Source organism: Protopterus annectens, chromosome 16.part0, assembly GCF_019279795.1.
Source record: "Protopterus annectens isolate FY-2018-M chromosome 16.part0, PAN1.0, whole genome shotgun sequence".
NCBI lineage: Eukaryota > Metazoa > Chordata > Ceratodontiformes > Protopteridae > Protopterus > Protopterus annectens.
Window position 1 is genome coordinate 345,640,317 of NC_056750.1, and position 25,498 is coordinate 345,665,814.

The following is a 25,498-nucleotide window of genomic DNA, read 5'->3' on the forward strand; positions in this document are numbered from 1 at the left end:
AGTAGTAAGACTCCCTTCTATGGAAAACAGTCTCAATGACTTGCTTCTAAAACTTCCAGGCACTTCCCAACTGAATGCTCCTTTAGGCGGAAAGATTGGCCTGCAGGCCAGAAACTGGGAACTCATTACCCAGGACAAATAGGTTTTAAATATAGTGTCCCAAGGATACAGATTTCACTTCCACACCTTACCAACACCAAGCGGGTGGCCAGATCTACACCCAAATCGGTGGCAGAGGCCCAAAATCAAAGTACTCTCTCTCTTAAGCATGGGGGCTATTCAGTTGGTACCAGAAGAGGAAAAGGGACAAGGGTTCTGTTTGAGACTTTTCCTGGTGCCCAGAAAAGGCAATACATGGTGTCCTATCCTGGACCTTTCTACTCTAAATACCTTTCTGGTGATTCCAAAATTCAAGATGCTGACTCTTCACCATCTGCTTCCTATGCTAGCAAAGATGCATGGCTGACAACACTAGACTTAAAAGAAGCATACCTGCACATCCCTATCAAGGAGTCTTGCAGAAAATACCTACGCTTTAAAGCAGGCTACGTGCACTATCAGTTCTCTGCACTGCCCTTTGGCTTATCTACTGCGCCCAGAGTATTCACAAAGTGCCTAGCTCCAGTCATTGCATTCTGCAGGCAAAGAAATATTCAAATATACCCATATCTGGATGATTGTCTAATTCAGGCAGAAAGACAGGACATACTTTTGAATCATCTGGCCTTTGTTCAAAGGGTACTGACTTGTCTGGGGTACACCGTAAATGAAAAGAAATCACAACTAGTACCCTGTCAACAAATTATACTCCTGGGAGCAAGCTTGAATACAACTTCCCAGATGGCTTTCCTCACGCCAGAGAAATCAGAGACATGGATTAATTTGACAACCTTCTTCAAACAAATGGCCACAAAAACCCAGTTATCTGCAAGTCTTGGGGCTCATGGCCTCCTGCATTCTTCTAATTCCATATGCAAGGCTGCATATGAGGAAACTGTAATGGTATCTCAAAAGCCTAGGTGTCAACATTCACAGGATCTAGAAGCAATGATTCCTGTCATACCTTGCCTACGCCTAGAGTTCCTTTGGTTGGCAGAGGCTTGCCACCAGAACAGGGGACTACCATTCACAGTACCCCCTGCCGCCCAAACCTTAAAAACAGACGCATCAGACTTTGCATGGGGGGGCCCACCTGGCAGGGAAGTTAATTCAGGGCAAATGGAACCCAAGTCAAATGCACCTGCATATCAGTCAAAAAGAAATGTTAGCTGTATAGAATGCTCTGACAGCCTTCAAGGACCACATTCTTCCAGGACAATTAATGATAGACGTACCACATCACTGTTATGTGGTACATAAACAAGCAGGGGGGTAAACATTCTTACCCCCTCTGCAGACTAGCCATGGCATTGTGGAACACAGCCCTGAGCTGTCAAGTACATTTTCAAGCTCAATTCCTGCCAGGAAAACTAATTACACTGGCAGACGAACTAAGCAAAAATCTCATGGATCCACATGACTGGAAACTGGAACAAAGGATTTTCAACATGTTGACAAGCAAATGGGGGAGCCGAGATATAGACCTGTTTGCCTCCCCCCAAGACTATCAGTAGGACAAGTTCTGCACAAGGACTCCCCACAAACAAGCTTGGAAAGTGGATGCTCTGTCCTTCAGCTGGAAAAACCTATCAGTTTATGCCTTTTCTCCTCTGCCTGTGCTCTCCAAAGTACTACTGAAGATCAAACAAGACAAACCAAGGACGATTTTGATTGCACCAGACTGGCCACGTCAACACTGATACCCCCTCTTGCGCAGTGTGTCACTGTGGGCCCCATGGCACCTGCCTCAGACTCCTACTCTATTGTCTCAGCAGGAGAACCAAATTCTGCATCCTTAACTTTAAACACTCAATCTAGCAACCTGACTAATTACATAATTTCTCCTTTACCATCCCTCAGTAAATCATTGATAGATATCATTTTAGAGGCAAGGAGGTCTACTAACAGAAAGTCTTGCGCTGAAAAATGGAAAAGATTCTGTGCCTGGAACCAATCTCAAGGGATGAGCGCAACAGTGCCCAATTTACCTCAGATTTTACAATACTTCACTGAGATGCTTCATAAGGGCCTGTCCTCCTCCATCAAAATTCACGCCTCAGCCATCCCAGCTCATTATAACACAGAGCCACCCCTCTTCTCTTATCCACTGCTTAAGCAGTTCCTCAGAGGGGCCAAAAATCTACGACCTTCCAGGAGAGCTCCAACTCTAGCCTGGGACCTCAACTTTGTATTGGAAAAGCTCACCCTTCCTCCTTTCTAGCCATCTGCCCCTGCGGACTTAAAATTCCTTTCTTGGAAAACAGCTTTCCTTTTAGCAATCACTCAGCAAGAAGGGTATCTGAATTACAGACCTCATGGCAGTGCAGCCTTTCATCATCTTTCATGCGGACAGGGTGTCCCTCAGGACCAATCCCTCCTTCATGCCCAAGGTGGTATCCAGTGTGGCCCTTAATCAGTCCATACATTTGCCAACCTTTTTCCTAATCCACAGAGCAAAGGAGAATGGATTCTGCACTCCTTAGACGTGCACAGACAGCTTAGATTCTACTTGGACAGAACTAAACCTCAAAGGAAACCTGATCAACTGCTGGTGGCATTTGCTGCAGGGGCAGAGGGGAAGGCTATTTCAAAGCAAACCATTTCCAAATGGATAGGCCGTTGCATTCATTTTTGCTACAAACACCATGGAAAACCTATCCCACAGGGGATCAGACTCCACTCTACCAGGGCTGCATCTACCTCTACAGCCTTTCTCAGAGGCGTCCCTACCAGGGATATCCTAGACGCTGCTACCTGGAGTTCTGTACTTACTTTTACCAGGCATTACCATCTGCCAATTTTCTCTAAATCCAGAGCTGGCTTTGCCACTGCAGTCTTGCAGGGCCTTCTAACTGGTCCTAATTCTATTTAAATTCCTCCTCCCATCCTTAGCTTTGGGAATCTACCCAAAAGTGATGACTGCAACAGTGAAACACGAATAACAATACAGTTGTGTACACTTACCATAAATGTAGATGTTCGAGTGTATTCACTGTTGCATTCCTGGTTACCCTCCCTGCAGACCCCTTCTTTTTCTTTTTTAGATATACCTCTACTTTCCTTTACTATCTTCAACAGCTTTGTGGTGTATTTGCTTTTTTGTTGGAGGTATAACCTTGCATATTTATAGATTTAATTGCTTCCCATTAAGGGGGCACCTGACATCTGGGGCAAGAAAAACTGATGTAATGGCATTGGCTGCATGTTTTATACCCCTGACAACCTGACGTCATGGAAGAAAGGACAGCAACCGACGCAGGACCCAAGACTTTGTTAATCAGGCTGACTGAGGGCTACTGCAAGCAGATAACCCAAAAGTGATGACTGCAACAGTGAATACACTCGAACATCTACATTTATGGTAAGTGTACACAACTGTACTTTTTTACCAGTTCCTTTTTAAACTCATGACTGCAGGAATAACAGGCTGCATCTTATCAAAGACAGTCATTTTAAATGCCACCCTCTATCCCATAGCTTTTTTTAAACTGTTTATTCTATAATGCCCTTAATCCTGATAAAATACTTGTACTTATTTTCTAGCATGTTTTACTTTAACTGTTCTCCTCCTTGTGATGGTGCTGCCATCCAGTATACTCGAAAAACTCTCTCAGCATTCAGGCAGTCATGCAAAACATATTATCTGTTGACAGTATAATGCAGAGTACCTTTCCACATGAGCCCCCTTTGGTTCTTCTCTGGTTGTTTATTTATTTACATTTGTTGACCGGGAGTGTCCGACTGGACGTAGGCCCATTTTCAGCGGAGGCCCTGGGAGAAAAGCTCCACAGTTAAAATATACAGACAGTAGTTACATTGGATTTACATAGCGATTAACAATTTGATTAACATAGCAATTAATTACAAACATAGTTATAGATGAAGAACACAGTACATCAGTAGACAACTAGAATCTTTATCTGCGAAGTACATAACAGACATTAACAATTGTTACAATAAGAAGTTCCTGCTGTATAATAAGTAGTAGGCTTATGAGCATCCGAGCTTGCTATAGTCAAGGTAGTTAGTGGGCTGGAAAGAAAGGTAGTGGTTGGATGGGGTGGGTGATATTAGAGTGGGAGTTGCAAGGGCATAGCCAGCATGCTTTTAGGTGCGCTTTTAGTAAAGTTTTGAAGTGGGTGCATGATGGGGTGGGAGGGAGTTCCATAATTTGGATATGGCACAAGAGAATAGTGCTTCACCAGCAGAGTTATTGGCTTTAGTGATCTGCAAGTGATTTTTGTTGCTGGATCTTAGTGGTCTGGTGGCGCGATAGGGTTGGAATAGATTCTGGAGGGATGGGACATTTAGTGGATGGTTTACTAGTTTGTGGGCGAGTGATAGTTGATACCACTGAAGGAGGTGAGGGAGCTCAAGCCAGCCCAGTTCAGCAAGTGAGAGACAGTGGTGACTACGGTAGGATGCCCCTGTGGCGAATTTGGCGATTTTGTTGTAGGAGGTCTCTAGCTTGTTTAGATCGCATTGCCTTAGGTTGGTTCATAGGTAGGTACTAGGCTATCGGCCCAAGGGCCTACGTAAGCCTAGCCAAAAAGGTTCCCTGGCTTACGCCACCCAAGAAAGTTATTTTCCTGTGCCACTGTCGAGCAGAGACACAGAAGTGATCCCCGGAGTGTATTTCCTATTTCCCATCCATTCATCAAGATCTTTCTTGAAGAATATTAATGAAGAACTTTGCTGGACATAGATGGGTAGCCTGTTCCAGAGTACGGGAAGTCTCTGGGACAGGAATCTATCTCTCCAGCATGTCCTGTTTATTGTGGTGACAAGGTTTAGGTCCCTAGAGCGTGCAGCTCGGAGGGATTGGGATTTCTTTAGGTGTAGCATGTCCAACAGCTCTGGGTTTGACATAGCTTTATATGTTAGGCAGAGATCACCTCGGAGTAGGCGATATGCTATGGAGTAAAGATGGAGTTTTTTGAAGAGGTCAGTGTAGGGCATTTGTTTGAGGCCAGTAATCCTCTTTGTGAGGTACTTCTGTGGCCTTTCCAGCTGCTGTAGATGTCTTGTGAGGTACATTCCAAAAGGGACGTTGTACTCTATAATGGGTCTAATGAGTGTCAAGTAGAGGGGAACAATTACCTCTTTTTTCCTGGATGAGAACCCTTTTATGATGAGGTGTGCCACGTAGAAGGACTTCTTGACTACTGTGGCGATGTGACTATCAAAGGAGAGAATACTGTCCACCTGGGTCCCAAGGTCTCTTATCACACATTCGGTGTTAAGTAGATTGCTGCCTATGTGGTAGTTCATTGGTACAGAGTTTTTACCAAAGGGGATGACACTGCACTTTTTGGCATTGAGCTTGAGGCCATGGCTCTGACACCAGGCATCTGTCTCAGCGAGGTCCTTCTGTAGGATGTCCACATCATTTGGGACTTGACTATGGCTCCTAGTTTCCAGTCATCTGCAAACTTCATTAGCCAGAGGCCTTCTGTGTTAGCCTTTACTTCAGAGAAGTAGATACCAAACAGGAGAGGTCCCAGGCGGAACCCTGTGGTACTCCACTTGTCACTACTTTGAGGTCAGATTTGGAGTCTGCAACTTTTAGTGTGGGTTCTGTCAGTGAGCCACTTGGCAACCCATCTTGTGACGTAGGGATTTATACCTAGTTTAGTGAGTTTAGCTATAATTCCAGAATGGGGGATAGTGTCGAAAGCCTTGGCAAGGTCAAGATAGGCTGTGTGAACCACCTTACCCTCATCTATGGCTTTGGTGACTGCCTCAAAGAAGTCGATCAGGTTCAGGAGGCATGATCTGCCTTTCACAAACCCGAACTGGGTGGGATCCAGAGTTTGAAGGTTACCAATGTCTTTGTTTATGAGTTCCATGATGATACATTCCATGGCCTTGCAGACCAAGCTCATCAGGCTAATAGGTCGATAGTTCCCAGGATCAGTGGTGGCTCCCCCTTTGTGGAGTGGGATAACTGTTGCTGTGCGCCCTTCAGTGGACACAAAGCCTGATGCAAGGCTATTATTGAACATGGTACTTAAGTTCGTTCAGGAGTTCCTGTAAAATGTAGCCTGGGATGTTGTCCGGTCCCATGGATACTGTGTTTTTGGCTTTAGAGAGTGCAGCTTTTACCTGCGTAGTTGTGATAACAGGGAGTCTGCATTCTTCTTATATAGATATGGGCCCTTTAGGGGGTGGGGGGGGGGGTAAAGTTAGCACTGAACCTATCTGCCAGGATGTTGGCAATATCAGTTGGTTCTGTAATTTTCGTGCCTTTGTGCTGTAACTCAGAGCAGATCTGGGTGTTGCCATCGAGATTCTTGACATAACTATAGAATGCTTTGTGGTTGTCCTTAGAATTAGTGGCAATTTTGTTTTCGTAGCTAGCTTTGGAGGATCTTATAACGGATCTCAGCTTCTTACTGAGGCTGACCAAGGAGCTCCTCCACTCATGGGATTTTTCTATTATGCAACAGTTTCTTCCTTCTCTTGTACAGTTTGTTTATGGCAGGGGACCACCAGATTAGCTTCCTTTTTTTGGAGGATAGCGTCTTGGTTCTGTTTGGGTTAGCACGATCCATGCACTCGTGTAAGTGCTTATAGAGTGCATTTGTGTAGGATTCAGCAGTTGTAACTGTATTGTCCATCTGCATGGGTGTCATGAAGTTCACCACGTCTGTCTTAAGAAGCACGAAGTTGTGGAGAGGCATAAAGTAGGGTGGAGATAAGGGGGAATTTGTTACTGAAATCTTTGCTGCGTTGGTGAGAAGTTGCTTATTTCTGTATAAATAACGCTCCTAGTTTTTTGTGGACTTTTTTTATGGTCATGGATATGTGAATGTCAAATTTTAGTTTGTCTATTTCCACTCCTAGCAATTTGGTGTGTTCTGTTGGATATATAGTGGTGTTGTCTTTTGCTGTGATGGTAAAGTGACAGTTGTTTTGAGTATGTTTGGTGAGTTGTAAGATGAGTAGTTTAGTTTTGTTTGGGTTGAATATTAATTGGGCATCGGATAACCAAGTTTCAACAGAGGAAAAGGCTTCCTGTGTGACTTTCTTGCAGTTTGGGTAGGGACTGGGCTGAGCAGATGATGGCTGAGTCATCTGCGTATTATATGAGTGTGTCATGTTTGGTGGCAGAGGCTAGATTATTGGTGAAAATAGAGAAGAGTAGGGATCCAAGGATGGATCCTTGGGGAACCCCATAGAGACAGGTAGTTGGGGAGATGTGTCTTTCTGCCATACAACGGATTGTTGGCGGTCAGACAGGTAACTCTGAAACCAGTTGGTGACTGATTGAGAGAAGGATAGGTTATGAGGACCGAGATGAGTTGTTTGTGTGGGACCATTTCAAATGCTTTAGATAGGTCTAGGAAAGTAGCAGAGGGGAGAGAGCTATTGTTTTTATGCTGAAGGATAGTGTTAGTAAAGGAGAGTAAGGCAGTGGTGGTGCTGTGGTTTGGTCGGAAACCATGCTGAGTATTGGAAAGGAGGTTGTCAGTAAGGAGGTATTCTGAGACCTGAGAGTGAATGCATCTCTCTAGTATTTTGGAAAGTGGAGAGAAAATAGCTATGGGGCGGTAATTGGTTAGTTCTGTGGAGGGGCTGCCTTTGTGGAGGGGAATTATATGCGATACTTTCCATGTCCTCCCCGCGGTTGGGTGGGTGTTCGAAAGACATGCGTAAATGGGCGTGCCTTCGTTGAAGGTTGAATGTCGAGCTGGCACCTCTGCGTTCATGAAAATTTGCTGCCAATCATTAGCGGACCAGAGTTCCGCTGTGGCGACCCCTAACTGGGAAAAGCCGAAAGACAACAACAACAACATTCCATAGTGTGGGAATGTAACTTTCTGACAGAGATCGGTTAATCAAGATGGATACTGGGTAGGCCAGAGCATCGGCTGCGATTTGTAGGAATTCACTTGGGAGGTTGTCTGCTGCTAATTTGGTGGGCTTAAGTCTAGTTAAGAGTTTTTTTTATGTTGGAGGTAGGTACAGGAGAAAAAGAGAAGGCAGTGTGGAGATTACTAGTTGAAGGTGTGGGTTGGAGGGGAGGGGGGTTGTGTTGTTTAGCTAGTGATAGTATGGTTTGTGTGAAGTGTGTGTTGAATAAGGTAGCAATATTTTTGGAGGAGTGAGGGATGTTAGGAGGAGGGGTGTACTGACTTTACCTGGGTGGAGGATGGAGTTTATGGAGGACCAGAATTGTTTGGGGCTGTGTTGGGAGGAGTCTAGGGCAGACTGGTAGTATTGGAATTTGTCCTGTTTTATTAGCTTTTTGACTCTATTGCGTAGTTCTCGGAATTTCTGTCTAGTTGAGGGGGTTTTGGTTTTGCGCCAGTGCTCCTAGGCTTTATCCCTGTTTTTCATTTCTGACTTAGTGGTCTTCCTGTAGCCATGGGGAGGGTTGTGCTTTGGTTCTGGAAAGTCTTATGGGGGCATGGTAATTAAGGATGCTCAGGAAGGTAGTATTAAAAAAATTCAACTGCATCATCAAGACTGAGGTAATTTAGAGGATGCCAGTTACATTCTTTGAGGGATGAGATGAATGTGAGTGGGTTAAAGTTTAGTTTTTTACGTATTTGACGGTAGATGACATGTTTAGCTTGGTATAGGTATTTTTTTGAGTAGGAATGTTGGGGAGTGATCACTGAGGCTATCTGATATGCAGCCTGTTATATGTGACTGGGGGCTCTTAATGACTAGTATCCAATCCAGGGTAGTGTGCTTGCTGGAGTTTTTATTTATCCTGGTTGGTGACTGGACTAGTTGGGTGAAGCCATGAAGGTTTACATGATGGGTTGGATGGTTGCCAGAACAGGATTGCCAGTCAATATTGAAATCACCTAAAATTATGGTTTCTTGGGGGAGATGGTGGGTAGACCAGCTGAGGAGGTTTTCTAGTGAAGGGCTGTTTTGGCCAGGTGGGAAGTAGCATCCAATTATGTTGATGGTTTTGTTTTGGTTTATTTTGAGGTTGGTATATATTATTTCTTCATTGCCTATTTGTGGAGCTGATGATTTTAAGATCTGGATGTTTAGATGTTGTTTAAATATTATAGCTACACCGCCTCCTTTCTTGTTTAGCCGGTCTACTCTTAGTATGCCGTAACCGGTAGGGAGTATTTGCTCACTGGTAATGTGAGATTTTAGCCAGGTTTCTGTCAGGATGACTACCTCTGGGGAGTACAAGTTTATGGTGGCATGGACTTTATTGGATATACTTCTAATATTTAGGCTTAGTAGAAGGAAGTCACTTGGCTTTCTACTGGCTGTAATGTGGGAGAAGTTGTGGTCTCTAGTCTGATTATGAGGATTGGGGTTGGGGATGGTAGGGCCAAGGTTGAGGTGGATGTCTCCACTTAGGGCTAGGTTGGATATGCATGAGGTTATTAGTTTTCTCAGTTTTTGAATGTGTTTGTTTATTAGGGAAACTTTATGATTGTGCCCTGTGGGTACTAGGTATGGAGAGAGGGTTACTATGTTAAGTTGTAGGGATGCTTTATGTTTGAATAGTATAGTTGGCAGAATATGCGGGGGATGCATAAGGATGGTTCTTGAGTTGGTGGGAGAGGAGCTGAGTGAGGGTGAGACATGAGTGGTGGTGTGAGTAGTAGTACGGTGGTAGTGGTTGAGTGGGGGAATGATGGAGTTTTGGTTGGATGTAAGATATGCAAGGAGAGTGCATGCAGTGAGCATAGGTAAGGTATGCTTGAACATGTTAGCTGAGGAGGAGTGATAGTAGTGGGAAGATGGAGGAGGTAGTGTTGGGTTTAGTGCCGTGGTTGGCTATTGGAAAGATGGGAGGGGTTTGTGAGTGTAATAAAGGTAGGACCACTGGGGGCTGGAAACAATCAGGTAACAGAGTAAACTGATAAATGAACATATGATAGTGAATGTGGAGACTCAGGTAGGTACCCTGTATTTCCACAAACTATCAGTTAGCTGTGCCCCAGTTAAGGCAATTTTAATAAGTTCTGTGGCAGAGCCGAGCATGAGGTGCTCAAAGGGTGGTTGTAGTTTTAAAAATGGTGCCTGCCACAGGTAATATTTATTAACTTTGGGATTGGCTTAAGGTAATAAACAGGGGAGGGGGAGAAACAAGGGTGTGAGCAGGCAGTTCTTTTGTGCTAATGAGCCAAAGCAAAGACAAGTTTGTTTGTAAGAAACAGTCAGAATTGACCAAGGACTGCTCTGAAACTGTAAGTAATTTCTTAACCATTTCTCAGGTGGAAAAACAGGATAACCTTGTATCAGTAGGCTACTGTGGTCACAGTTTTAATTAACAAACACATAGTAGTTATCAGTTATGGATACTATTTGCTAACAGAAGGGAATAAGAGAGAAAATGGAAGATGTGTGTGTGGGGGGGGGGGGGGGGGCTGCTTACAAGCAAAAGCAGAGTGCTCTCCAGGGGAAAATGAATATTGGCTCAAACAGGTAGACATGTACTCAAAGTTAACTTTAGCTGTTTGTAGACAGTTCAGACCCGGACTGCACTTTTCTTATATGAATGATAAAGGTGGTACCGCAGTTGAATACCTAAGAGTGGTATTAGGTTCAAAGTTAACTTTAGCTGTTTGCAGACAGTTCAGACCGGGACTGCACTTTTCTTGTAAGAATGATAAAGGTGGTACCGCAGTTGAATACTTGAGTGGTGTTAGGTTCAAAGTTAATTTTAGCTGTTTGTTACTTTCTCAAAGTTATTTACATCCTCTTCTCAAAATATCAACAATCTATTTTGTGGCCTTTACACATAGTACACATTATTGTGAGCAAGGGAATGTGTCATATATATTATTACAGATATTTTCCAGCATCCACTTTGATCAGTTCACTCTTAATCTCTTCCCTCATGTCTTTACTTAAGCCATTCTGTCCCTATTTTCTTATCAAGTCCACCATGTCTTAAATATGTATGCTGTTACATTATATTTTAATTTTAAATTTTGTTTTTTCTTTATTGGTTAACTAGTTGAGTCCACTAGATGCAAGAGTTCCTTATCAGGGGTGACCAAGAAGTATTGTTTGGTTGATTGACTTGCTCAGGTCACACAATAGGCAAATGAAGGCTAGGGGATTTAAAACAACATTGCAGTATAGTCTCAAATAAAACATCTAAAATAATTTTTACTATATTCATAACTGTATCTAAGAGAAAATAGTGTACCGTAGATTTACTTACTCATAGTAAGGCAAGACAGATGTGGTGAGTGGGTTTTCCAGCTGATGTCATGTCAAAGACAAAATACAAAATACCCAGTCTCTCTTTCAGAGAGTTCTTAAATTAATGTCCCAAATTTTACTGCTGGGATACTTGCAGAATGACATCGCTTCTTCTCATCTGACTATGCCAGGCAAAACCATTGATACAGCTGTAGCATTTAGCATATCCCTGCGAAAACACATAGACCTTAGATCTTTAGGCAAATGGTGGAAGTCCTGAAGTTAACTTCTTGTGTTTCAGTTCCTGTTGTTAAAATACATATACATCCAAACAGTTACAATAGTGTGTATATACATTTCTGTTCTTTTCCAGTAGGGTACACCATGGGTACACTTCCCAAGCTCAGCACTGTACAAACCCTTTTCATACACACTTCTGTACCAGCAGTTTGATATAGATATATAACATACAGTTCTAATGCATTTGTAACACAAGCATATGAATCATGTTGACATTCACAACTGACATATAATTATTTACAAAGTTCCAGCTAGCTGGGCTGACAGTATTTCCTTTTGTGACAGAAGCATATAGGTTAGGAGAGATTATGGTGGAATTGGGTAATGTGGTTGAAGGTATGGGTCTGGTGTTTAGCCATATTTTGGAATGGAATTTGGGATAGGAAGTTGTTTCTCTGAGGTGGTGGTGGGGGGGGGGGTTAGATTCCCAAAGTTTAGGACTTCGTATTGGGATGCAGTGATCTGTACATTAGAGTTTTGTTTTACAAGTTTATAGTGTAGGTGCTGAGTGGTCTAACTTTTTGAGGTTGTAAGATAGGAATTCCTTTGTTAATATTGCTGTTAGAGGAGAGAAAGTATGCTTACATAAATGTTTTAATAGTTTTGAACACAACAGTAGGTCAGCCCTTTGACTGGTAGCCATTTTTCTTTTTGTATTGCTGTACAGTGGTGTACCCATTTTGCGTAGCATGTAATGACTGCAAATTTTATTTGTGATTGTTTGAATGAATGTTGAATTTCTTTTTTTGAGGCATATGCTGTAGAATAGATAGTGGAAGCCCAAATTCCATAAGGGAGAATAAAATGCCTCTTTCTTATAGCTATTTGGAAACCCTGGTGAGGAAGGGGAATTTTTGTTCGGCAAATGTCATGTAGTTGCTCTCCATTACCTCTTGAAATGACAGAAGCATCTGCTGCTTGGGAGTATGTGCTTTTGCCGAGTGCTGATAAATTAACTGACAGCAGTGCAATGGCTTCCATCACTGAAAGCCACTTTCAGAGAACATGTGGTTTTGTACTTTCTCTATGGTTTGTGACAGTGGCTTTAGTGTACATAAGATGTCCTTCTATTCCAGTGTTGCAGTATTCTACTAGTGGGTTTACCGTTCTTCCAATCAGCTTCTCCGGCCAGGTTTTCAAAGCTTTTTCAGTCCCTCTTGGTGCGTCGGACATCTGACGTAGAGGCAGGTACGTGGGCCATAAAGGTGATGTCTGCATGCACCCGTCACAGAAATTTTCAGCCGCCAGCTGTCCAGGTGTTCTTGCTACTTGTAGATGTTGGATCTGTTTTGCATTAAAAAGATAAGTACTCCGGTGGGGCCTTTTTCTTCAGTCCTTGTATATTATAGTCAATTCATGTACAGTAAGAGTAAGTGCAACTGTAGTCGTCAAATCCCACACAAAGACACCCGCGATCAGTGTCTCTTTTGTTTGGGTAGGGAGCACGACTACAAAAACTGCGCCATCTGTAAATCGCTCATCCCCAAGATTCTTAGCCGTCAATTACAAGCTCTCAACTTATACCTTGAGAACCAACGCCCAAGACAGATAGCTCTCGGTATGGAAGCCGCCTATGACACCCCAAGAAAGAGGGCCTACGTCTTGCACTGCACCTCCCTCTGCCACTCCTCAACCTGTAGCCACTGTCAGCTTGGATGAGGACTCTGCTTCCTCCACCGTAGACAAAGGGGGTACCTGTCAGGAGGCCGCACAATCTAGAGAGGACAACACATCCGAGGAGGATTTACCAGCACCTGTTACAGACGCCGGGGGGGGGGGGGACCAGTACCTTCGTTGGGCGCTTCAGATCCGGCCTCCGCCGCTCCTATGATTTCTCCCAGGCCTCCCGCCAGCTAAGCCTTCCAAGAAAAAGCAAAAGACCAGGCATATTCCTCCAGCTCCAGAGGCCTTACCTGACTTGTAAACCTTCAGCCAGAGTCTCTACAATGCTTTCCTGGCCCTTATGCCTTCCTCTGAGTTCACCCCTGCAGCTCCCCCTCTTCTCAGTCCTAGGCCTTCTATACCTGAAAAGACTGAGCCAGGCTGCTGAGGAAAAACTGTCTGATTCCTCTGAGGACTCCCTCTCCTACTCTTCTCAGATCTCATCCTCACTGGGGTATGGATCGCCTGAAGAGGCCTCTGCTGAGCCTGATTCCCCTGTGAAAGACCTTACCTTTGGGGGCACTGTTAACCTGATGAGAGAACACTTTAAGTGGGAATGCTCAGACATGTCCGAAGCACAGAAAAGATTTTATGACTTGATTCAAATGGAATCACCTAATCCATTACCTATCCCACCTGTACAACCTGCCTTCCTGGGTGCATTCACAGCAGCATCCATTAATCCTGATTCCCAGCATCCTGCTCCTTGAAGGGCAGACAGATTATACAGGGTCTCTGACTCGGATAAATTCCTGATCAAGTGCCCCCCCCAGCAGACCCTGCTACTATTTCCATTTCTATGGACAGGGCATCTAAACTACTCCCTACTACCACTGTCCTACCTGCAGATAAGGACAGCAAGGCCATGAAGAGGTGGAGGAAAAAGATTTATACCTCTTCTACCTAGCATTTAGGGCTACAAATTACCAGTTTCACATGGCCAAGTACTCTCTGGCCCTTCTGGACAAAGCCTCCAAAGAGCTTAATGACATGCCTGTCTGTGCTGCTAAAGCATCCCTGTCTTCCTTACTCTCTCTTGTCTCACAAGTGAGCAAGCACTCCCTTAGGTGTGCATACGATGCAGTCGATGCCTCAGCCAGGTCAGCTGCATCAGCATCCATTCTCAGAAGGTATTCCTGGCTACGTCTGCAGCCACTCCCTGATGACTTCAGAGCCAAGCTCCTGGATGCCCCCCTGGACCTTTCGGCCCTCTTTGGTGTGAAGGTGTCTGATCTTTTCAAGTCTCTCCAGCAAAAAGGGAAAGAGCTTCAAGACCTCAAGCACTTCCTTGTCTCTCCAATGTCAAAGTTCCAGAGAAACTTCCCTGCTAAGACACAGTTTATAAGAAAGGCATCAAGGCCTTCAGCCCCCCCAGGTCCAGATGGCCACCCAGGAAACAGTCTTTCCAGCCAAGGACTTCTCAGACCTCTGGCCAGAGGCATTCCTTTCCAGACAGGGCAGGCAGTGTCTGACTGCCTAATACCCTTCCTCCCACCAACACCCCTTGTCCACCCATCTCTCTCACTGTCTCCCTGCCTGGTCCCTAATAGCAACAGACAAATGGATCTTGTCCATTCTGAAGGATGGATACTTTATGACATGGTTCTCTCCTCCTCCAAGACTACCTATCCCAACGGTCCCTCCTACTACAGGTCTTAAACAGCCTATTTCTGCAAGGCACCATAGAATCAGCCCCACCTCTGCTCAAGGAAAAGGTTTCTACTCATGAAACTTTCTGGTGCCCAGAAAAAGAAGGACCATGTAGGCCCATCCTAGATCTCTCCCGCCTCAACCTTTTCTTAAAGGTTCCTGCCTTCAGGATGCTCACCTTACCCACTCTGTTTCCCCTCATTCTTCCTCAGGCCTTCATGATAACCCTGGACATAAAGGAGGCCTATCTTCACATCCCCATAAAGCCTACCTCCAGGAAATACCTCTGATTCAAAGCAGGCTCCTCTCACTTTCAGTTCTGTGCATTGCCTTTTGGGCTGTCCGCCGCCCCAAGGGTTTTCACAAAGTGTCTAGCCCCAGTCATTGCCTGCTGCAGGACAAGGGAAATACAGATATTCCAATACTTAGATGGTCTACTCATTCAAGCAGTGGAAAGACAGATCCTCCTGGTTTACACCAAGGACCTCCTGCGCTTGCTGCAGTCTCTAGGATTTCTGATAAATTACTCATAGTCCCAACTCCATCCTACACAGGGCATTGTCTTCCTGGGATGCAGAATCAGGATGCAGAATCAGGACAGACATCAGTATGGCCTCCATCCCAGAGGAAAAAGTGATGTCCCTCTCCCACCACTTCCAAGCTGCTCTCTATTCAACAGCCCTGACTGCAAAGGAATTCCTAATACTTCTTGGGTACATGGCAGCTACTGTCCCCATGTTGCCCCTAGCGAGGTTACAAGTGAGAAAGTTTCAGTGATACCTTCGCTCAGTGTGGACCCAGCACTCACATCCTCTAGAGTTCAGGTTTCCACTCCTCCCTTGTCTTCACTAAGAATTAAAATGGTGGCTTGCCCAAGTTGCCCAGAATCCAGGCATGCCCCTGCAAATGCCCACCCCTTCCCAGATCATGCACACAGATGCCTCAGACCTGTGCTGGGGGGCAGCTCTGGGCCCAAGGACAGTGCAAGGTTTGTGGACTGACAGACACATACAAATGCACTTCAACATCAGAGAAATGACAGCAGTACTCCTAGCCCTGCAGGGCTTCCTACCTTACCTCCAGCAGGGCCTCTTAACAATCTTCACAGACAACACCACAGTCATGTGGTACTTTAACAAGCAAGGAGGAACAAAGTCGTACCTCCTATGCAGACTAGCCCTACAGGTATGGGATCTGGCTATCTCTCAGGGAATCTCCCTCCAGGCAGCCTACATCCCCTCCCAGCACAACTCTCAGGCAGATTCCCTAAGCAGAACCACCTCAGAAGGCCACGAATGGATGCTGTCAAGACAGGTGTTCCTAGGTCTGGTCCACAAGTGGGATCACCCTTAAATCGACCTGTTCGTCTCCTCCATAAATTGGCAACTCCAGAGCTACTGCTCCAGAACTCATGACCCAATGGCATTGCAAACGGACATCTTCTCAATGTAATGGAAGGGGACATTTCTGTATGCCTTTCCCCACTTCCCTCTGATACAGAGGGTCCTACTGAAAATTCAGCAGGTCTCACCAGAAATCTTGCTGGTGACTTCCTATTGGCCAAGGCAGCACTGGTTCCCTCTACTTCTTCATCTGTCCAATGGCAGTCACCACAAGTTACCCCCCTCAGTGAACCTACTCACACAGCACAAGGGGACACAGATACACCCACAGTGGTGGTCTCTGCACCTCTCCCTGTGGCAGATAGGATTCTGATTCCCTTCAGACACCTGTACAATGAGAATGTGTTTTCAGTCCTGCAGGAGGCCAAGAAACCAAACACAAGAAAATCTTATCTTTCCAAGTGGAAAAGGTTTTCCTTCTGGTGTCACAAAAGACAGATGGAGCCACTGGACAGCGACTTGCCTCTGATTCTGTCCTACCTGTGTGAACTCCTGAAGACAGGTTTGTCTTACTCCTCTTTAAAAGCACACCTGTCTGCCATCTCTGTCTTCCTGCCTATGGAACCTCCACTGGCATCCAGACTACCAGCCAAACTCTTCCTGAAGGGAGTTCTGCACCTAAGACCTCCCAGGAAACCATCCCCTCCTCCCTGGGATCTTAATTATATGCTAGAAAAGCTCACTTTGCCACCTTTTGAACCAGATGACAAGGCCGACTTAAAGTTTTGCATGTGGAAAACAGTCCTGCTACTAGCTCTGACATCAGCCAGGAGGGTCTCAGAGCTTCAAACCCTTGTGGCTACTCCGCCTTTCCTGGTTTTCCATTTGGACAGAATCACCCTGAGGATAAACCCATCCTTCATCCTCAAGGTGGTCAACGACCTTTCCTTGAATCAGGCTATCCATCTGCTTACCTTTTTCCCTATTCCATAGGGAGATAATGAGAGAGTCCTTCATTCCCTAGATGTCCACAGACAACTCAGATTCTGTTTGCATAAAACTAAACCTTTCCGCAAAGAAAACCAACTGTTTGTCTCCTTCTACCCCAGGGCTATGGGGAAAGCAGTAGGAAAACAGACCATTTCTGCCTGGTTAGCCAAGACTATCTCCTTTTGCTACACTCACCATGGGAAGACTCTTTCTGGCAATGTCAGGGCCCACTCCACAAGAGCAGTGGCCTCTTCTGGGGCCTTTTTCAAAGGTCTGGACACTAATTCCATTCTGAAGGCAGCCACCTGGTCCTCGGTGTACACTTTCACCAGGCATTATAACTGGACCACATCTCCAGAGCCAGGGCAGGATTTGCCAAGGGCTATCCTGCATGGGTTCCTGGAGTCCTCTACCAGGCCACCCCACAAGTTTTAGTGAGCTTTGGAGCTCACCTACTAGTAGAATACAGCAACACTGGAATAGAAGGACATAGGAAAGTTGTGTAAGAACTTACCATAACCATAGATGTCCTTCTCTTTCATGTTGCAGTATTCCTTCCCTCCCACCATCCCCCCTTCTTAACATTGCACTTGCTCTACCTGGCTCAGGGACAGGCTATCTCCCTCAGAACTGGCTCCATCTGGGGCTTTAGTTTGGTTATGAGGACTGGTGCGTGCAGACGTCACCTTTATGGCCCATGTACCTGCCTCTACGTCAGACGTCCGACACACCAAGAGGGACTGAAAAAGCTTTGGAAACCTGGCCAGGCAAGCTGATCAGAAGAAGGGTAAACCCACTAGTAGAATACAACATGGAAGAGAAGGACATTTATGGTTATGGTAAGTTCTTACACAACTTTCCTTTATGGGATATGGGGGGTCGCCCCCCACACAGGGGAGTGGGGAGGGGGGCTTGTTCCCCAGCAAAAAAAAAAAAAGCTTTTTGATTTTCTTATTCATCCATTGGAGAATAGTCGTTCGACAAAAAAAAAAAAATCAGGACTCTACAACTCCTTTACCTTAGCCACTGTTTCATCAGCATGTGTAAATGTCAAGATTTTATCTAATAAAAAAAAAACACTTTTAACACAGCTGGGAAAGCCTGTATCACCCTGTATTTACCACACAGCATTTATGACACATGCATTGGCAGCCTAGACACCTTTTCAGTTCCCAGTGATAATTTCTGAAAATCTATTGCACCATCTTGGTTTTCACAAAATCCAATAAAGCTAGAACCACCTTTTCCAGAGTCTCATAATTTTCCTTCTGTCCTTATCCACTGATGATACCAAATTTCCCAGTACTTACGCTACATGACTACCCATATTCTCTTTTCTGTTTTGCACTTCAACTACTTGCAATAGGCATCTTGACAATCTGTTGAGCATGTAAAAATTCAGCATCATTAACTCTAAGCAATTTCATTTTCTTTAATATCCTCCCAACAACCAAAAACTGTGTCACAAATTAAACTTCTAAACCCCTCATTGGTTCCTTGATAGTCAAATCAGTTATCTCATCAAGCAGAACATTACCACAGTGTCTATCCTTCATTTTTATTATCAATCCTAGATTTCTTCTTTCACATTCACGGATTCAGTTAAACTTTCCATTTTTTCAGTCATCGTAATGCTGTAACCTTCACGTTCACTTACTATCTCATTTCATTTTCTTTTTAATCACAAAAAGTATTCCTTCAGTTAACCTTACAGCACTGAGTAAATGGGAGACAAGCAACCTTGTTAAGCAGCATGAGACTTATCAGGACCCTCCACACTCTTGAATAGGGCACCTTCAGGTTGGGCTTTTAACCAAGATTGGGTACACAAACTCATGAAGACAATCGGCTAAATCAGCTTTTTTCATCTCCTTTGCTCCAAGTAAGGAGAGGTAGTTTTTGATAGTGTATCTTCTTATGTTGGCTTTTTGTACTTTGACAACTTTGTTGGCTCAAGTTGTGTTTCAAAAGTTCCACTCCTTTTTTGCATTTATAGTTGCCAGAGAAGTAATTAAAAATATAGTAGAAGCCCAAAAAATGCATGACAGATTTTCATCAGACTTGATCACAGACTTCTGAGATTAGCATCTTCTGTGTACTGAAAGAAATTCTCAGGCCATTCATTTTTCTTCGGATGGCAGAGACGTGTTTAAGAGAAGCTAAACATTTATCTTTTCTTCTTAAACACAGTAATGTTGTAAGACACTTGTTGCTAAATGCATATTCACATAAAGGATTACTGCAAAATGATTTGAGTATTCCCATTCCAAAACCAGTACGTGGTTTATTTTATTTACTGTCGTTGTCTAGCAGTACTGATTGAGAGACCACAGAGGGTGTGTTCAGGTAAGAACACATCAAAGTGCATCACAATTAACACCAGGGTTCCACAGCGATGTGTTTTCAGCCCACTGTTATTCACCATCCTTACCCATGACTGCTATGCTAAGCACAAGTCCAACCATATCATCAAGTTTGCTGATGTCACCACAGTCATGGGGCTCATCACAAAGGAAGATGAAAGGGCGTACAGAGAGGAGGTGGCATCTCTGATTAGTTGGTGCGAGGGGAACGACCAAAGAAATTATCATAGACTTCAGGAAAAGAAGAACAAACCACCCAATTCTCAGGATCAGTGGTGAGAGTGTGGAGAGGGTTAAGAGTACAAAATTCCTGGGTGTACACATATCCACATATCAGAGGATCTCCGTGGTCATACAACACCAGCCAACTGGTCAAGAAAGCACACCAATGTCTCCACTTTGTAAGAAGGCTGAAAAAAGCTAAGCTTCCTCCTCATATTCTCTCCACCTTCTATAGAGGTGCACTAGAGAGCATCCTCACCTGCAACTTCACAGTGTGGTTTGGAAGCTGCACATTTACAAAAAGGAAGAAGCTACAAAGAGTGGTGAGAGTTGCATAGAAGGTAACCGGTTCCAGTCTTCCATTGATACATCTTTATTCTGCAAGAAGCATCCAAAAGGCCACCAAAATAATACAGGACAACATCCATCCTGTGCATGAACTGTTTAAGCATCTGGCATCGGGCAGGAATATCGCAGCATCTGCTGCAAGACTACAACATTCAGTAACAGTTTCTACTCTATAGTGATTAGACTTCTGAACTCAGGCACTACTCCCAGGGTTGTGGACACATGATAAGTCAATTTTTATTTATTTGTGCAATATATACGTACATATATTCCAAGTAAGTGCAATATTTATTTATTATATCTATAGTCAATATTATCTAACTCACTCAAGTGCATTATTAGACAACTAACTCAAGGCATTTCAAAAGTTTTGTTTTACTTTAAATAGGGTAGCTAATTTAACTCGGGTAAGGGTGTTCTTCTCATATATGAGTGTTGGTAAATGTCTCTGCTCTTTCTTGGATGTATTGGGAGTAGTACTGGTTTTGTTAGTTTTCTTTATTCCTTTACTTGTATGTGTTGTTTCACTTTCCTTTGTAATCTCAAGAATTGAGCAGATGCACAATATTTCGTTTAGGCTACATGTGTAAATCTAAATGACAGTAAAGTTTATTTTGACTTTGACTAGTGGCAGACCTTTCAGACCACCTTCGGGTTAAGAACAGCCTTTGTTTGTAAAAGTTGCTGTGTTGATTGCAGTTTTGAAACTCAGACTGCTGTTATTGGCAAGATTGTCAGAATTTAGGAGAGCCTACGTTAATATTTCCAACACCAGCTAAATTAAGTGGATTAGTTTGGAAATCATTGATTTATATCATTTTTTTTTTTCTTGTCGTTGCAGGAAGCTATATTAATTTCTATGTCTGCTCTGAGACCAAAGATAAGAGAAACAGTTGAGAAGACCTCAGCAAGCTAAGAATTGGAATAAAGCTGTCATACAAGTTTTATTTAAAAATGCAGGCTGGTTGTACAGATCTCAGGAGAGTGTAACAGTTTGTATCTGATCATATTATTTGAAGTTTTTTGAGATTAACTATTCGGTCCCACTCGCATTTCACTGAAACATGAGTCAGGATAAGTCTTAACTGTAAATAACTGAATCGCACAAATAATATGCCAGTCAGAAAATTAATTGTATTGGTTTTTACAGCTCTTCATCTTGTAAATTTGTAGTCATCAAGTACAAAACTAACTAGGTTTTTACCAACTCACTGGACTAAAAAGTGAAATACATCTACAGCATTTTTAGTCATGTGGTTCTGAGTGTGACATTGGGAATGCATGAACAGCAAAACAGGCATTGCCTCATTGGAAATATCGGCTGAAGTGCCATTCAAACCTGCAGCACCTTTATATATACTTTCTTGTTACACCCACAGCTCCTTATGGTGTCATGACATATTTGGGAGTGGGTTTCTCATCTAAGTGACTTGCCAATTAATTATCAGCAGCATGCAAAAGGGCAAGATGATTTAAGGAGCACTGCAATGGAGATGTTACCCATCATTTTCTACTACTTAGTCATATGTTTGTAACTGGATGACCTACATCTTATTAAAGGACATAGTGAGATACAGAAAAAGTACATGCCACTGTCCATGTATGATGCATTATGCTGCAGATATTACTAGTTGTTTGCAAGTAATTATGAACGTGTGTAATATTTCCATATATACATTAATATTTCTAACACCATCTGACTTACAAACTGTAGAATAATATCAAGTGAAACCTCAAATTATTTTAGAGAAAACTGTCTTTCATATTTGTATGGTATGTTTTACAGCTTGACAGATATTTTGTCACTCATACTGTTAATTATGCTTATAGACATAGCTTTTTTTATTTCTGTAAATATTTCGAAAGGTAAGCAGTCATAAAGAAATTTCTAGTCATCATGCAAAAGCTCAAGTCTCCTAAACAAAAGTACTGCTGACACCGGATGTCTGCAGTTGTACAGTTTCCAAGACATGAAAGCGGTGAAATTATTGTAGTATTGATGTAAAGACTGTAAAAGTACTAATAAGTATCAGTGTAAAGAAGACTTTGCTGAACACGTTTGCTCATCTTTTTACTAGTAGTTACTGTTCATTTCCATATTTGCCTTAATGTTCTTTAACTTGATTTCTCAGAAAATGTTCTGGAATTTTACAGTGCTATGACATTTCGCTACTAGTAGGTGTGAACGACTTAAAGATCGTCAGTAAGTTATGTTTGTGATGACACGTGTAAGGAGCTGATTCTGAAATGGTGGCAGTCTGCAGCTGCTTGGAAGGAGATGATATATTATGATTGTAGCCTGTATTTCCATTTTTCTTATAACAATAGTGTGCTGGTAGTCTGTATCTGTACTCTGTTTTTCAAGGTCAGCAAGTAGATTTTAGGTGTAGTAGACAGCCTCATTCCAGAAAAGAAAGGGAAACCTCTATATTTTACACCAACATTGATGGTGGTGTGGGTATGGTGGTATCACATGGCATCGGGTCCCTTCTAATTAGTGTGCAAAGTTTGTGACTGGCAGAAAACAAAATATCCACCATTGCTACAACTCTTGTCACTATACCCCAGGTTAAAGTAATATGTCTGTCACTGGGCACTCTGTTGCTCCTTAAGGGTCTTAATTCTGCACTTCTGTTAAGTGGTCCTTGTGTGCTCACATGGATTGTTTTTGTTTCTTTTTGAGATGTCAGACTGTTGCAAGCTGGTACGGAAACTTGGCATTTCCAGCTAGCACTAGAAATCCAGCTTAGGAAAATGGTCATCATTCTCACTATTGCAGTAGCCTTTGGCTATTTGTGTGGTATCCTGCCCAGGATACAGCAACCAGCCAGGGCACAAAGCTGTGGTTCCCTCCCAACACTTTCACTCAGAGTGCTGATTGGATATCCCATTTGTGGAGCGAAATCAGCATTCTGAGTGAAGATTAGTCTTCAGTATTTCTTCAGAATTTTCTTGCTGCCTCAAGAAGCAATAGCTGAGAAGCTTCACATGAAACAGAAGCTGGCTACAGGCTTCATTTCTGGCAGTTAAGTCCCCATATGGAAACCCTTCCACAGAGAAAATATTAGCTATATAAATATTTTTGATGAATTTCTGTTTTCTGGAGAATTTTGGCAATTTTATTAATACCAGAAGTTTTTTGTCAGAAATTGCTCTTTTTAGATCAGGATTTACTATTGAATACTAGGTCTAGTTTTGTGAAAAAAATGCATTTTTTTGAGATATTTTAACTGAAGTGTAAGACTTTAAAGCTTGGGAAGTGTTTTTATGTACTTAAACGGTGCTTGACTGTTTTGGTGATTGTGTACACTTCGTGATTACTTGCCTTCATTATATTACTGCTTGAGAGTGTTATATTTAAGCAGTGTGAAGTGTATTTCAAGGCTAGAGATGTATTTTATGTTTGGTGCTTAAGTACATCTTTTCTTCATTTCTTGTTTTCTCTCATTGCACCTTCCGTGAAGGGAACTTGTAGTTCTGGCAGGGTAATTGTATACCGTTTGTTGTTTTACTTTTGAATTTTGAGGTACTGTGTAGGGAAGTGTGAGTGAGTGCTGCTTGTGAACACTTGTCTGACTAGTTGCCTTCCAGCCAACTCTTCCCAGCAGGCTTCCTCCTCAGCTACAGCATGGAGTCTTACACTGGTAATAACAGTTGAAGCATGAGTCCTTGCCTTCACTGCAGAAGCAGTCAATGGCTCTGCTGATAATAGGTGACTCTACAATAGCCGTTGATGGTTCTTCAGACAACTTATTGGTTTACTCAAATCCTGCTGTTGTAGCCCTGCTGGCCAGACACATCGTCTTCATTTGTTTCTGATACAGGCATTTGAGAACCATTTATTTTAGGAGCAAAAAAAAAAAACACCTTGGGAGGGTCCTGTCAGGGTGGCCTGGGAAAGAGGCCTCTTTCTCAGATGATATTCCTTCCCCTTATTGGTCTTCCTCCAAGGATTTTCCTGTAAAAAATAAATTAAAGATTAGACATTGATCATCTAAAAAAAATTGTCTGTTCATAAAGATAGTTTTCTTATCTTATAAATTAGTTTATTGCACGCTTTCTATTATGGTAGCAGAAATCTTTCCCAAGGAAAATATGTCGGAGGATTCTGGCATATACAGAGGCAGGACTTTTTCTTTGACTCTCAAACACAAGACTCTGATGTAAAGAAAAGTTTTTCCTCTCCAACTCCATTAGGGGATTTTTTTCTAAGACTACTTCCAGGATGAGTGATGTATTTTATATGGAAACAAGTAGGTATTTCCCCTTAAGCCGAGGAGATATGATATGCTGCAGGTGGATTTACTTCATGCTTTGGCCTTCCCCCCATTGTATCAGCCTTGGAGGATGTAATGAATGCTGCCTGCAATAGCCCCCCCCCCCAAAAAAAAAAGGCAGAACACTTATTAAAATCAACCGTTCCGTGTATGTAGGTAAAGTATTATACAGATTTCATAAGAGAATTTCCTTTTCCCAGTCTATTCTGCCAGGTGTTGACAGCTTGTGAAATTGTTCTTACTGTCTCTTCAGAAACAAGGTCCTCAGTGAACACTACAGTTTCTAGAACCTGTCACAGGTGAGTAAACATGCTTTTAAGGGTGTGTATGACAGTGCAGATCCTGTGTCTAGGGCCACTTGTACTGCTACTCTTTTACGAATGTACCTGGGTATGTACTGAAAAGTTTTTGAATAAGGTAAAGTCTGAGATTTTAAACTCCTGTGCAGACAAGGAGGTTTTGTTTAGCCCTGCAGCTACTCAGGTTCCCAAACAGTACAGTAACAGAGGGAAATTAATTCAGGGATTTAACAAGTTTTTTTAAACCCTACATTATAAGCCTTGCATACCTTCTGCTTTTTTCTTTAAAAGAAAATAAAAAAGTAATCATTCCCTGCTGTCTGCTGACAAACAGAGCAAAAAAGACACGGAAGGCGTAGGGATGACTAAAAACTGGGTTCCTTTCAGAAAAAGGAGGAGATTACACCTTCAGAATGTCTATGCCAGCATTTCTGTCCCCTCCACTCATGTCCCAATGTCTCTTTTTCTGTCCTGTAGACTGTCAATCTTTCTCTTTGGCAACAGATTGTTTCATGCTCTTGGGTAGTAATACTGTTACAGGAGGGTTACATTTGGCACCAAATACACATACCTCTGTTCATGGAAATAGATTCATAGATTAGTACTAGGCTAACTGTCCTTGGGGGCCATTTTAAGCCTAGCCAATTACCCCATGTGAAAATCAAACCCTGCACCTTGTGTTTCTAAGGTAAGCACCTTAACCATTACGCCAACCAAATCCCTCCCTACCCTCCGAACCAGAGGTTTTCCTCTGGTTCTTCAATACATGCTTTCCCTAGCAGTCATACTACCAGTGCCTTTAGACC

The 25,498-nt window shown here is 43.1% G+C and overlaps 1 protein-coding gene across 1 annotated transcript in view; it reads left to right on the top strand.

The window, feature by feature from the left end:
* Positions 1–22,160, top strand: part of SPOUT1 (SPOUT domain containing methyltransferase 1) — a 742,081-nt gene extending 719,921 nt beyond the window's left edge. The window contains exon 11 of the mRNA XM_044058122.1: positions 20,958–22,160. Coding sequence (XP_043914057.1) covers positions 20,958–21,032 — 75 coding nt within the window. The 3' untranslated portion in view covers positions 21,033–22,160. The remainder of the gene's footprint in view (positions 1–20,957) is intronic.
* The last annotated feature ends 3,338 nt before the right edge of the window (positions 22,161–25,498 follow it).